Here is a 13,571-nt window from a genome sequence, read left to right on the forward strand (position 1 = left end):
ACCCATGGGGGCAGGGATATAAGATAGTAATGAAGAAGTTCCGTCCGCCAAACCAGCTGATGGACGAGAACCAAATAAGGAACATTGTGGATGGCCTGTTTCCCACCCAACTGCCTAGGGAGGGCGGGTACGTTACCCATGAAGATCGCAACGTGGAACCATTCCAAGAAGAAGAGCTTAAAACTGCCGTGCGAACTATGAAACCTAGGAAAGCATCTGGGCCGGACGGAATACCCGCGGAGGCAATTAGACTAGCTGCAAACGACTGCCCAGAACTTATGTTGCACATGTACAACAAATGTCTCGAAGAAAGAATTTTCCCCACCATATGGAAGACAGCACGACTGGTTCTCATTCCAAAAGGGAAAGGAGATCCCAACTCTCCATCATCCTACCGTCCCCTATGTATGTTGGACACAGCAGGGAAATTGATGGAGAGTCTCCTGAAGCAACGCCTCACCAGAGCGTTACAGGACGCCGGAGGACTCTCGCCCAGACAGCATGGTTTTCGGAGGGGGCACTCTACAATGGATGCCATAGCAGAAGTTATAGACGCAGTCAAGAAAGCCGAGACAGCGTGCCACAGAGCAAGACCTATAGTGTTGCTGGTCACGCTGGACGTCAAAAACGCTTTTAACTCAGCTAGGTGGGAGGACATGCTTGAGGCACTAGAAAGCACTTTCAAAGTACCGCAATATTTGTTAGAAATTTTAAGGGACTACCTAAGAGAGAGGTATCTAATATATGAAAGTACTCACGGTCAAAAAAAGGTAAAAATAACAGGTGGAGCAGCCCAGGGTTCGGTACTAGGTCCCGATCTCTGGAATATAACTTACGACAGTCTTCTTCGATTAGACATGCCAGAAAGCACCTTCCTCGTTGCATTTGCAGACGACGTGGCAGCTGTGATAACAGCACCAAGCTGCGAGCTGGCACAGCTAAAATTAAACCAGGTCATGCGTAATGTAAATAGGTGGATGGCTGAGCACGGTCTCCAGTTAGCAACAGCCAAAACGGAGATCGTTATCCTCACAAAGAGACGTATTCCCACTACCAGGAACATGATGGTTGGGGACCAGCCAATAGAAACACTCGCTTCAGCGAAATATCTGGGAGTGAGGTTAGACAGCAAACTCAACTTCTCGGATCACATACGAGGGACCTGCGAAAGAGCTGCGCGCATAATAGCGCAGTTGAGTAGATTAATGGCAAACACAGGTGGCCCAAAGCCATGCACAAGGAAGTTGCTTGCATCAGCCTCGGATTCTATACTCTTATATGGTGCAGAAATCTGGGCGGACGCAATGAAATACCGGAAGAACCGAGTCGCCCTCACCTCGGTCCAACGCAGAGGGGCGCTGCGAATATCTTCGGCTTACCACACGGTATCAGCTGAAGCTGTCCTGGTCGTTGCGGGAACCATACCGATATATCTTCTCGTTGAGGAAAGAAAAACAATATATGACAACGGATCGCAAGCAAGTAGAGCTGCTGTTGCCATGCAGGCGCGAGAAGAATCGATCCGACGTTGGCAAGATCAGTGGAGCAACAGCATCGTAGGAAAGTGGACTAGGGAACTAATCCCTGAACTTGATCCATGGTTGAAGCGACCGCACGGAGAGGTAGACTTTTACCTGACCCAGTTTCTAACGGGACATGGTTACTTCCGCAAATACCTACACAGAATGGGTAAGGTTGATAGCCCGAGCTGTCTGTACTGTGGGGAAATAGACGATGTACGCCACACCTTCTTCGAATGCAGGCACTTCTCCCATCAGCGAAGGAGGGTAGAAGAGGTACTTGGCGACCTATCCCCGGGCAGTGTCATTAATAACATGACCTGTCGAAGAGACAGATGGGATACGGTCAGCACATATGTGAGGCATATACTTACCAGTAAACGAGAAGACGGATGCCTAGCCCATTAGCGTGAGAGTAGCCATAGAGCTCACGTAGCGCGCACCCGTACCCGAAGTAATGCTAAACGCGGTCCCAGGTACGGGGATTTGCGCGGGCCGTGGGAGGTTAGGTTTTAGTGGGTAGGCCTTCATGGCAGAAGGGAGTCCTACACTCGGAGAGTCTCGCAGTGAGGCTTAAATATCCCGGTCAGTGCATAAAGCATTTCCTCCTTCCACGAAACACAAAAAAAAAAAAAAAAAAAAAAAAAAAACTTTAGTTTTAACTTTAACTTTAACTTTAAATTTAGCTTTAACTTTAAATTTAACTTTAACTTTCACTTTAACTTTAACTTTAACTTTAACTTTAACTTTAACTTTAGCTTTAACTTTAAATTTAACTTTAACTTTAACTTTAACTTTAACTTTAACCTTAACCTTAACTTTAACTTTGACTTTAACTTTAATTTTAACTTTAAATTTTACTTTAACTTTAACTTTAGCTTTAACCTTAACTTTAACTTTACATTTAACTTTAGCTTTAACTCTAGCGTTAACTTTAACTTTAACTTTAACTTTATGATAGAAATCCAATTTTATGAATTTGGCTTGTTGCTAACACCGAACCTTTTTCGAACATTTTCGAACCTTTTTTGACAAATATCCGTTACGGTTTTTTTTATTGAGTCGCCAAGCCCGCGATATAATCTATGCAATAGTTTAAAAAAATATTTCAGTTAAATTGTTTTATTGCAAACTATACTTTCATTAAGTAATAATAATAGTAAAAGCTAGAAAATAATTAGGTAGGTCCTGGATTACTAGTCATCATACTCCTCATAAATCTAGTGCATTGATCAAACAAATAAATAAAAGCGCTAGGCGCGTGAAATTACTAAAAACATTAGGCGTAGCATAGTCTGATTAAGGTTCGGTTAGTCTTCTTAATACACATATAAACACATCGTGTGTAAAGATATGATATATTTTTCTGATCAAAGCCCTTGAGTGTGATGACTATTACCTAGGACCTACCTAATTATTTTCTAGTTTTTAGTATTATTTTTACTTAATGTAAGTACTGTTTTCAATAAAACAGTTTAACTAAAATTTTTTTTTATTACTTTTTTCAAGTTTTTAGTTTTTGCACTTATGTGCTCCAAAGTATTTTGACGTCACTTCTACCGGTACCTGAATTTTTTACTTGACCTTGGCTTTCAAAATTTGAACTTATGTGCCCCAAAGTATTTCGATGTCCTTCTACCGGACTGTATGTAATTTTTTTTCCAAAAAGAGCAAAATCGGACCACAATTACGAGGTTTTCGGCAAAGGACCATCAAAATCGACAAAGGGAAAAAAATCTTCGGGGAGTGTCTTCATCTTTAATACAACAACAACAACAGCTTTCAAGTTTGTTCAAATAAAAAAATATCTCGCGAGTCTCGGCTTCTCGCGAGATTCTCGAATCTCTAAATACTCATAAAGCTCGCGAACTTCCCGGCATTCAATTTAAGCGCTGCACTCGCAGATGTATAAAGAGCTTTCGATTTTTATATTTTTTATTTAAAAGTGCGTTAAAAATAAAGTTGCACGACTGAAAAATTATCACACGGTTTCCTTCCTAAATATTAAATTCATTATTTCACTGCAACTTTTTAAAAATTCGTTTATTTCATGCATAATTTTTATTTTTTACTTTTAGTTTACGACGAATCACGGAAACAGGTTTGCTTGATTATCAACGAAAAGTTTGGCACTCTCCTAAGCCACGATGTGTTAAGCAAATACAAGCTCAAGATTTAAAGGTAAGTGTGACAAACTATTGTTAGCTACTGCTGCACAAGTTCTAATTGAATGGACACGGTAATGTTGTTATTTCATGATATGATAGGGAATGGCACAATAGGATTCCCAGCCAGCACCATTCTCTATTAAATTAAACCTTAATCTTACCTTAATCTTAATCTATCTAATATAATCTAATCTAATATCTAATCTAATATATATTATAAATGGGAAAGTTTGGATGTTTGTCCAGACGTTTGTCTTTTTGCCTCAATCACGCAAGAACGGCTGGACGGATTTGGATGAAATTTGGCACACATATAGCCAATAGTCTCTGAATCACGCCAGAACGGCTACACGGATTTTGATGAAAATTGGGTCAGAGACAATAGTTTACTGGCGAAATTTTTTTGGAACATGGAAAGGGGGCGCGGGTCCCACAACCCCTTCGAATAATTACTTTTTAATTGTGATTTTTGGCGACCTCTTAATTAATTACTTATTTTGTTTAAAGCTGGCTTCAGGTCAAATTGAGTAAAACACAATACGTTTAAGTTTTACTACCAATATATTTCGGCTACTCTTCCGGTAACCGTCTTCAGGGCGTAACTATTGACAAAATCAAAACAAAATAAAATAAAACATTAACAATTGTACATATTAAAAATTATAAAATTGAACAAAATATATGTACATACATTGCATTTATTTACACGTCTGCTCTGTCTGACGTGGAGCTGTGTACTGTCTTGTTGGAAAGTAAATATTTGTAGCTGTGCGCACAGTTCGCTATATCTGTTTTATAATTGAGCCTAAAGTTTGTATCTTTGTCGACGATATGTAACATTTCTAGAGTGAAACGTTTGCTATAATGTTGTTCTTGCTGGAGAATCTTTGTTTCTTAATTAATTACTTATTTTGTTTAAAGCTGGCTTCAGGTCAAATTGAGTAAAACACAATATGTTTAAGTTTTACTACCTATATATTTCGGCTACTCTTCCGGTAACCGTCTTCAGGGTGTAACTATTGACAAAAGCAAAACAAAATAAAATAAAACATTAACAATTGCACATATTAAAAATTATAAAATTGAACAAAATATATGTACATACATTGCATTTATTTACACGTCTGATCTGTCTGACGTGGAGCTGTGTACTGTCTTGTTGGAAAGTAAATATTTGTAGCTGTGCGCGCAGTTCGCTATATCTGTTTTATAATTGAGCCTAAAGTTTGTATCTTTGTCGACGATATGTAACATTTCTAGAGTGAAACGTTTGCTATAATGTTGTTCTTGCTGGAGAATCTTTGTTTCTTCAAAATTTGGTGTATGTGCTCTCATTTTACAGTGCATCATGAGTGCTGTTTTTTGATTCATTACATTATGGCAATGTTTTAAATCCGACTTGTGTTGGGCAAGTCTACTCTTCAATTTTTGTTTGCTTGTTCCTACATAAACACTATGGCAAGGCTCATTGTTTTTTCCTCCTTTGCATGGAATTTCATAAACTACGTTACTTTTTTCCATTTCGGGTATTTTAGATTTTGTTTTGCTGAAAAAGTTTTTCAAGGTATTAATAGGTTTGTGTGCTATTTTAATATTTTCTTTATTGTAACAATCTGACGCCGCGAGTCGTTCAGAGAGTTGAGGTACATAAATAACTGATTTGAAAATTACTGGGTTTTCGGATTTTTGCTTTTGGTTTTGATGTTTTGATTTATGTAATAAGCTTTTAATAGTTTTATCGGGGAAATCGTTATTCCTTAGTAATACAAATATTTCTTTTTCTATTTGGTTGTGGTACATCTCATCTGAACTTTGTAACATCCTTCGAATACAGCCCATTGCTGTATTTCGTATCATCGCCTTTGGGTGTTTAGAAAAAAAGTTGACGATTCGTCCTGATGCCATCGGTTTATTGTACCACTTACTTACCCAAAACACATAAGGAAGGATTACCACTTAGACCGATATGTTCGGCAATCGGATCGCCATCGTACGGATTATGTAAATATATTACGGATATACTCAAAAATTTAACAGCGAACTCCATATATAATATACGAAACACACTAGATTTTAAAGAAAGAGTAAACAATGCCTACATAGGTGATGACGAAAAACTTATATCATTTGATGTTATTTCCCTATTCCCGAGTATACCTATACAATTAGCACTTGACGTTATTTTAGAAAAATGGACAATAATACAAGAACACACAATGATACCAAAGCATTTATTTATGGAAATAGTAAAATTCTGTATTCAGGAAAGTAGATATTTTAAATACAACGACACTATATATACGCAAATAAAAGGCATGCCAATGGGATCACCTGCTTCGCCAGTGATTGCAGACATAATAATGAAAAAACTTTTGGAAAACACATTGGAAAAATTGGGATGCAAACCAAGATTGCTTACAAAGTATGTCGATGACTTGTTTGCAATAGTAAGTGCAAAGGAGGTACAAAACACTTTAAACGCGCTAAACTCTTTCAACAAAAGTATACAATTCACCATAGAACTAGAACAAGACGGAAAATTACCTTTTCTTGATTCAATGATAAACAAGTATGGAAATGTACTCAAATTAAAGTGGTATAATAAACCGACGGCATCAGGACGAATCGTCAACTTTTTTCTAAACACCCAAAGGCGATGATACGAAATACAGCAATGGGCTGTATTCGAAGGATGTTACAAAGTTCAGATGAGATGTACCACAACCAAATAGAAAAAGAAATATTTGTATTACTAAGGAATAACGATTTCCCCGATAAAACTATTAAAAGCTTATTAAATAAATCAAAACATCAAAACCAAAAGCAAAAATCCGAAAACCCAGTAATATTCAAATCAGTTATTTATGTACCTCAACTCTCTGAACGACTCGCGACGTCAGATTGTTACAATAAAGAAAATATTAAAATAGCACACAAACCTATTAATACCTTGAAAAACTTTTTCAGCAAAACAAAATCTAAAATACCCGAAATGGAAAAAAGTAACGTAGTTTATGAAATTCCATGCAAAGGAGGAAAAAACAATGAGCCTTGCCATAGTGTTTATGTAGGAACAAGCAAACAAAAATTGAAGAGTAGACTTGCCCAACACAAGTCGGATTTAAAACATTGCCATAATGTAATGAATCAAAAAACAGCACTCATGATGCACTCTAAAATGAGAGCACATACACCAAATTTTGAAGAAACAAAGATTCTCCAGCAAGAACAACATTATAGCAAACGTTTCACTCTAGAAATGTTACATATCGTCGACAAAGATACAAACATTAGGCTCAATTATAAGACAGATATAGCGAACTGCGCGCACAGCTACAAATATTTACTTTCCAACAAGACAGTACACAGCTCCACGTCAGACAGAGCAGACGTGTAAATAAATGCAATGTATGTACATATATTTTGTTCAATTTTATAATTTTTAATATGTGCAATTGTTAATGTTTTATTTTATTTTGTTTTGATTTTGTCAATAGTTACGCCCTGAAGACGGTTACCGGAAGAGTAGCCGAAATATATTGGTAGTAAAACTTAAACGTATTGTGTTTTACTCAATTTGACCTGAAGCCAGCTTTAAACAAAATAAGTAAATAATTACTTTTTGATAATTTTTACACATTATAACTTTACGTATACTGACCTTCACCAATATTACAAACTAAATGGGTCAAATAAGTCGAGGGCTTACAAAGTGAGCAGTGACACCCTCCGTCCGCCCATCCCCACCCCCTTACGACCTCTGATGCAAAATCTATAAATTGTTAGACCTCAATATAAATGTTCTCCAAAATCAATAATTTTTTGTATCCGGCTCATACAGATCGAGATCTATAAAATTTTGGAAAAACGATCGGTGGTGCTCTCCGTCTCCTCCCGCCATCCTCCCTGTTTCAATTGTTTTTATTAGCACGCTTTGTAGCTTTTCATTCGCTTCAACGCGCCCGCTGCCTTATTAACATGCTTTTATAATTAGCTTCACCTTATTTGTAATCCCATCAGGTTCATATCGAGACCTTTCTGGGATCATTTCGGGATGGTTTTCGAGATCCGTCCGGGATACCGCCGGGGTAATTTCGGGACTATTTCGGGACCATTTTGGGACCTTTCCGGGATCATTTCTGTATAGTTTTAGGGATCCGTCCGGGATCCCGACGGGGTCATTTCATGAATATTGCCGTGACTATTCCGGTTTCTTTTGGGGATCCCTCCGGTATTATTTCGGCACTTTTTCGGGATCATTTTGGATTCTTCCGGCATCATTTCTGTATGGTTTTTCAGGATCCGTCCAGCATCCGGTTAGGATCATTTCGGAACCTTTTCGGGACTATTTCGAGATCATTTAGAACACTTCCGGCATCATTTTTTTCGGGATCATTCCGGGATCCCGTTAGAGTCATTTCGGGACTATTTCGGGATCTTTTCTGAACCCTTCCGGGATCATTACTGTATGGTTTTCGAGACGCCATAATGGTAATTTCGCGACTTTTTCGGGATCATTTGGGGACCCTTCCGGCATCATTTCTGGATAGTTTTCGGGATACGTCGGCAATTCCCTCGGGATATTTCGTGGCTTTTTCTGAACTATGTCGGGATTATTCGAGACCCTTCCGGGATCATTTGTGGATGGTTTTTGGTATCAGTTTGTGATCCAGTCGGGGTCATTTCGTGACTTTTTCTGGATTATTTCGGGATCATTTGATGACCCTTCCGGCATCATTTCTAGATGGTTTTTGGGATACGTCCGGAATTCCCTCGTTCTCTGAACTATGTCGGGATCAAGCGGAGACCCTTCCGGGATCATTTTTGGATGGTTTTTGGGATCCATCCAGGATCCAATCGGTGTCATTTCTATACTCTTTAGGGACTATTTCTTGATCTTTTCGGGACCCTTCCGGGATCGTTACTGTATGGTTTTGGGGACCCTTCCGTCATCATTTCTTGATAGTTGTCTGGGTTAGTTCGTTTCATATTAATTAATATAACTTAAAAAAAAAACGAATTTTGGTAATTCGAGTAACTCCATTGTACTATTTACGTAAGCGTGCCTTTCATGTTATCAGCTCATTTATTATTATTATTTTTTTACTCTATTACAAAAACAAAATACATTAGACAAAACAGTTTTTAAACAGATAACTTGATAAGCATGCTAACGTAAATATCCCATATATTTTATTTTCTCCTTGCGGACAGGCCGCGGGTAAAGGCTAGTTTGATTACATTCTTTGCTTATGGCGTTTCAAGTGTGTTTGACTAATTAAAGGCTTTTGACTAATCAAATAAAACGTAGCGAAGTTTAATTAACACTTTTGAATAACAAGAAATATTCTGCGTAAGTCAATAGGAAATATATTTTGTTTACTGTTATGAATTTTTTTGTTTGTTAATGAAGAAAGTGTTTACACACTGACATATGTCTTTAAAACAATAGATTAATTAGTTAAAAATAAGAGTTGTTTGCTGCGTAAAATCACTGAATGCCGTCAAAACTGAAAACGGAAATTTTTTAGGCTAGTTTGATTATATTTATGACTTGTGGCGTTTCAAGTGTTTTTGACTAATGAAGGGCTTTTGACTAATCAAATAAAACGTAGCGAATTTTATTTATCACTTTTGAATAACAAGAAAGATTCTACGTAAGCCAATATCTAATCTATCTCTAATATCAATAACAAAAACCAGGAAATATATTTTGTTTACTCTTAAGCATTTTGTTTGTTTGATAATGAAAAAAGTGTTTACACACTGACATATGGCTTTATAACAATAGTTTAATTATTTAAAAGTAAGAGTTGTTTACTGCGTAAAATCGTTAAATACCGTCAGAACTGAGCATGGAAATTTTTACTGCGTAAAATCGTTAAATACCGTCAGATATGACTAGCAGTCTAATTGAACTATAAGTTGCCTTTGGATTTGGGGGATAATACTGTAGTTTTTTCGTTATCTGGAAAACATAAAAAAAGTTAAGAAAACGTTAGACGGTAAACATGTTACATAACTTTTCGTAGAGAACCCCTTCAGAAGTTTTCATACCGAAATCAGGAAGAATAAGCCCTCGCACCCGAAAGACTACAGACACATAAGTTTGACATCCTTTTTGCTCCAAACCCTGGAGATATTAATAGATATATACATCAAATCTAATATAAATGAACCACAACATGCTTACGCCAAAGGCACGTGCAATTGTTATACCCACACAAAAAGTACGTTTACCAAAAAACTTGATTGATTATCATAACGGGAGCCCTGAAAACTACCATGAAAGCAGCATTGAATACCATTCTGCACATCCCACCTGCAGGCCTTATGGCGAAAAATGTAGCGCTAGCAATTGAAACAAGGCTGAAGGCCTCGGGACGACGTCAGTTTAGGCCCTAGCAGTATAGCGGCATTAGGGTGAACGGACAACATGGCCCCGTGTTTGTACTTCGAAAGAGGGAATACTAGCGCTGTTTCGAGAAAAAGTTCTTTCACAGAATTACAATCTTAATCGCTCTGAAAATAGGATTATCTTTTCAACATTCAAAACAAAAAAAATCAGAACAAGAAAAATAAAATAATTTTTCTTCATAGAAATATTTTTCCAATTGTTTTTGTTTTTCCCATTTGTAATGATTCCATGTGTTCAGAAATATTTCATTATTTTGAGGAAATAATTTCCAGCGGAAAAATTTGACTTATTTTGGAAATATATACATATTTTTTTAATGAATACATTCATGGCTTCCTTCAGTGAATGCGTTTAAAAGGCCTGTCAGTTGTTACGCTAAGACACACGTATCACGATGGCATATCTACTTACGTTTTTCAGAGTTCCGAATAATTAATTAGACGCACGCTAGTTTATTTAATGTTAAATGAAGAAAGTATTATTATTAGAAATAATGAATATACACTTTAATGTATTATAAGCGAATTATGATTGTGTTAAATACGACGTTTCGTTCTGAAGGTTCGAGACAGACTGCTTCGTCTCGCTCATTTCATTTCTCTCCTCAAATCGTCTTTTTTACTTAGTTAGAGTTGCCATGTCGGCTGACAATTCGGCCTTTCCTGACTCCAAATCGACCTCGATTTGATCAGGGTCGTCGTCGTCGTCGTATTCGTCGAGCTCGGGTGCACTGTGACACCAGGGCTTTATTTTGTCGGTACTAAATATTGAGCAGAATTTGCGATTTGTTATTTTTATACCAGGAATATCTTCTATGAGGTATCGGTCGTTTCCCAAGCTTCGGGTAATAACGTATGGACCGCGAAACTTGGGTTCCAGCTTTCTCGATTCGCCAGTTGCTGCTGGCTCGTTTTCAATAACAACGAGGTTACCTTCAGTGTATGTTGTCGGAGTACGGTGCTTATCGTCGAACCTACGTTTCCATTTTTCTCGTTCGTGGTTAATATTTTCAAGGGCTTGTTGCCGTTTTTCGTCGATTGGTAGCGGATTCGGATTATCGGTTGTATCGTGAATAGCTGCAATTAGCTTATTTTGTACGATATCGCGGAGACGAAAATTAAAAATTAGTTCGTTCGGCGAATAACCTGACGTATCGTTGCGCTGTGAGTTGACTGACCATTGCACGTTTCGTAGATGACAATCCCACTCTTTCGGTTTATCGGTCGATGTTCGAAGATAATTTAATATGGTTTGGTTAGCTCGCTCAACCTGGCCGTTGGCGCGAGGTGTACGTACGGCGTTTTTAATATGTTGGATCGAATTTTTTTCACAAAACTGTTCGAATTGCTTCGAGGTAAAACATGTACCTCTATCGGTGATGATTTTGACAGGCAGTCCAAAGTAGCTTGTCATATCGTTTAGTGCGTTGATTACCGCGGTGGTTTTCGTATTGCGTACTGGCTTCACTACCAGGTATTTGGAAAAACTATCGGATATTGCCAGAACGTAGCAATTTCCACGATTACTTTTGACGAAAGGTCCTAAGTGATCGACGTGAAGGATCCGAAATGGCATGGGATCAGGTTCACTATAATGCAGCCTACCTTCAGCCACACCGTGACGAGATTTGTTGTAGCAACAATCTGGACATGCTGCTAAATAATCTTTAACGTATTTGCGGATTTTAGGAAACCAAAAATGTGTCGAAATTCGTTGGATCGTTTTGTCGAGTGCAAAATGTCCCATTTCGTCATGGCAAGAATGCACTACTCTCCAACGAACTGATTTTGGTACAACGAATCGTAACCCATCTTTTGTACGGCGATATAATCGATGATCCTTAATTTCGTAGTCTTGTCGAATTTGGGCGTCTTGATCTGTTTTCTTCTCTTGCTTAAGTACTGATACTATCGATGATAACGTTGGGTCTTGCAACTGCATTGTCAAGAGCCAGTCTTCGGATGAAGTATTAACTTTCATTACCAACCCAGCCGGTTCTACGTCGTTTGGTGGCTGATCTGGTGCGCGACTCAAAGCATCGACATGAGCCATACGTGTGCCTTGGCGATGAATTATATCGAAATCAAATTCTAAAAGTTTCATCCACCAACGCGCGATACGAGATTTTAATTCTTTATTAGTTTTGACTTTAGCTATGGCAGAACAGTCCGTTACTAGTCGAAAATGCTTGCCTAGTACATACATTCGAAAGCGTTCGAGGGATTCGACTACGGCGAGTACCTCGAGTTCGTACGCATGATAATTACTTTCTGCACTCGTGCAATGCCTACTAAAATAAAATACTGGTTTCCACGTTTTATTGTCGTTTGACTGAAGTAGCACACCGGCAAGGCCAACACTACATGCGTCGGTGTGTACTTCATGCTCGGCCATCCTATCGTACAACGCCAGAATTGGTGCGTTGCTTAAACGTTCGATCAAGGTTTCGAATGCTTCTTGTTGTTCACGACCCCATACAAAAGATTCGTTTGATTTCGCGAGAAGTTTCGTTATTGGTTTCGAAATTAGCGCGTATTCCGGTACGAATTTCCGGAAGAACCCAGTTAAACCCAAAAATCGTCTAGTTTCCGTTATACTAGATGGTACTTTAAAGTTTTTGATAGCGCTTATTTTCTTTTCTCCCGGTTTTATACCATTTTTATTTATTACGTGGCCTAAATAGTGTATTTCTTCAGCCAGAAAATTACATTTTGAAAAACGTAGTGTTAAACCATTTTCTCGTAAGATATTTAAGAATTTTGTAAGACGTGATAAACCTTCTTTAACCGTTTTACTTGGAATTATGACGTCATCCAAGTATACGAGTATTTCACCCGCTCTCATTTTCGCAATTATTTTATTCATTACTTGTTGGAATACAGAAGGCGCATTTACCAGGCCAAATGGCATTCTATTGTATTCATAGTGACCATCCGTAGTCACGAAAGCAGTAAACTTTTTCGCACACTCTTCGATTTCTATTTGGTGATATCCCATCCGTAAGTCCAATGTCGTAAAATAACTATTTCCCGATAGTTGTGCGAAATATTCGTCGATTATTGGCATGGGATATGGTTGTTTCACCGTAACTTTATTTAGCGCTCTATAGTCCACGCATAATCGCGATTCCCCATTGGCTTTTTCAACTAACACGACCGGTGACGCGTAAGGTGATTCCGAATGACGAATTATTCGATTTGTTAATAGTTCAGATACAATATCAGATACTATTTTACGTTTAGCGAACGGCACTCTATATGGCTTTAAAGTTATTGGCTTATCGTTGGTTAATTCGATATTCATTTTCGAGACTGTGCATGTACCTAGGTCGGATACAGACTCAGAAAATATATCGCGGTTTGCTTCAATAATAGCTTTCAATTCCGATCGTTCATTCGTTGAGATATTCGACACGTTCTCTAATTTCTCGAAACTACACTTGTTGTTTTCTATAACCAGCCTATT

The 13,571-nt window shown here is 37.9% G+C and overlaps 1 protein-coding gene across 6 annotated transcripts in view; it reads left to right on the forward strand.

Annotated features, from left to right (window-relative positions):
- Positions 1-13,571, forward strand: part of Ir64a (Ionotropic receptor 64a) — a 685,241-nt gene that overhangs the window by 465,674 nt on the left and 205,996 nt on the right. For all 6 annotated transcript variants that reach the window (XM_067757679.1, XM_067757680.1, XM_067757676.1 and 3 more), the window contains one exon: positions 3,599-3,701. In XM_067757679.1, coding sequence (XP_067613780.1) covers positions 3,599-3,701 — 103 coding nt within the window. The remainder of the gene's footprint in view (positions 1-3,598; positions 3,702-13,571) is intronic.

The sequence above is a fragment of the Eurosta solidaginis genome, chromosome 5 (assembly GCF_040869045.1).
Source record: "Eurosta solidaginis isolate ZX-2024a chromosome 5, ASM4086904v1, whole genome shotgun sequence".
In the NCBI taxonomy this organism is placed as follows: domain Eukaryota; kingdom Metazoa; phylum Arthropoda; class Insecta; order Diptera; family Tephritidae; genus Eurosta; species Eurosta solidaginis.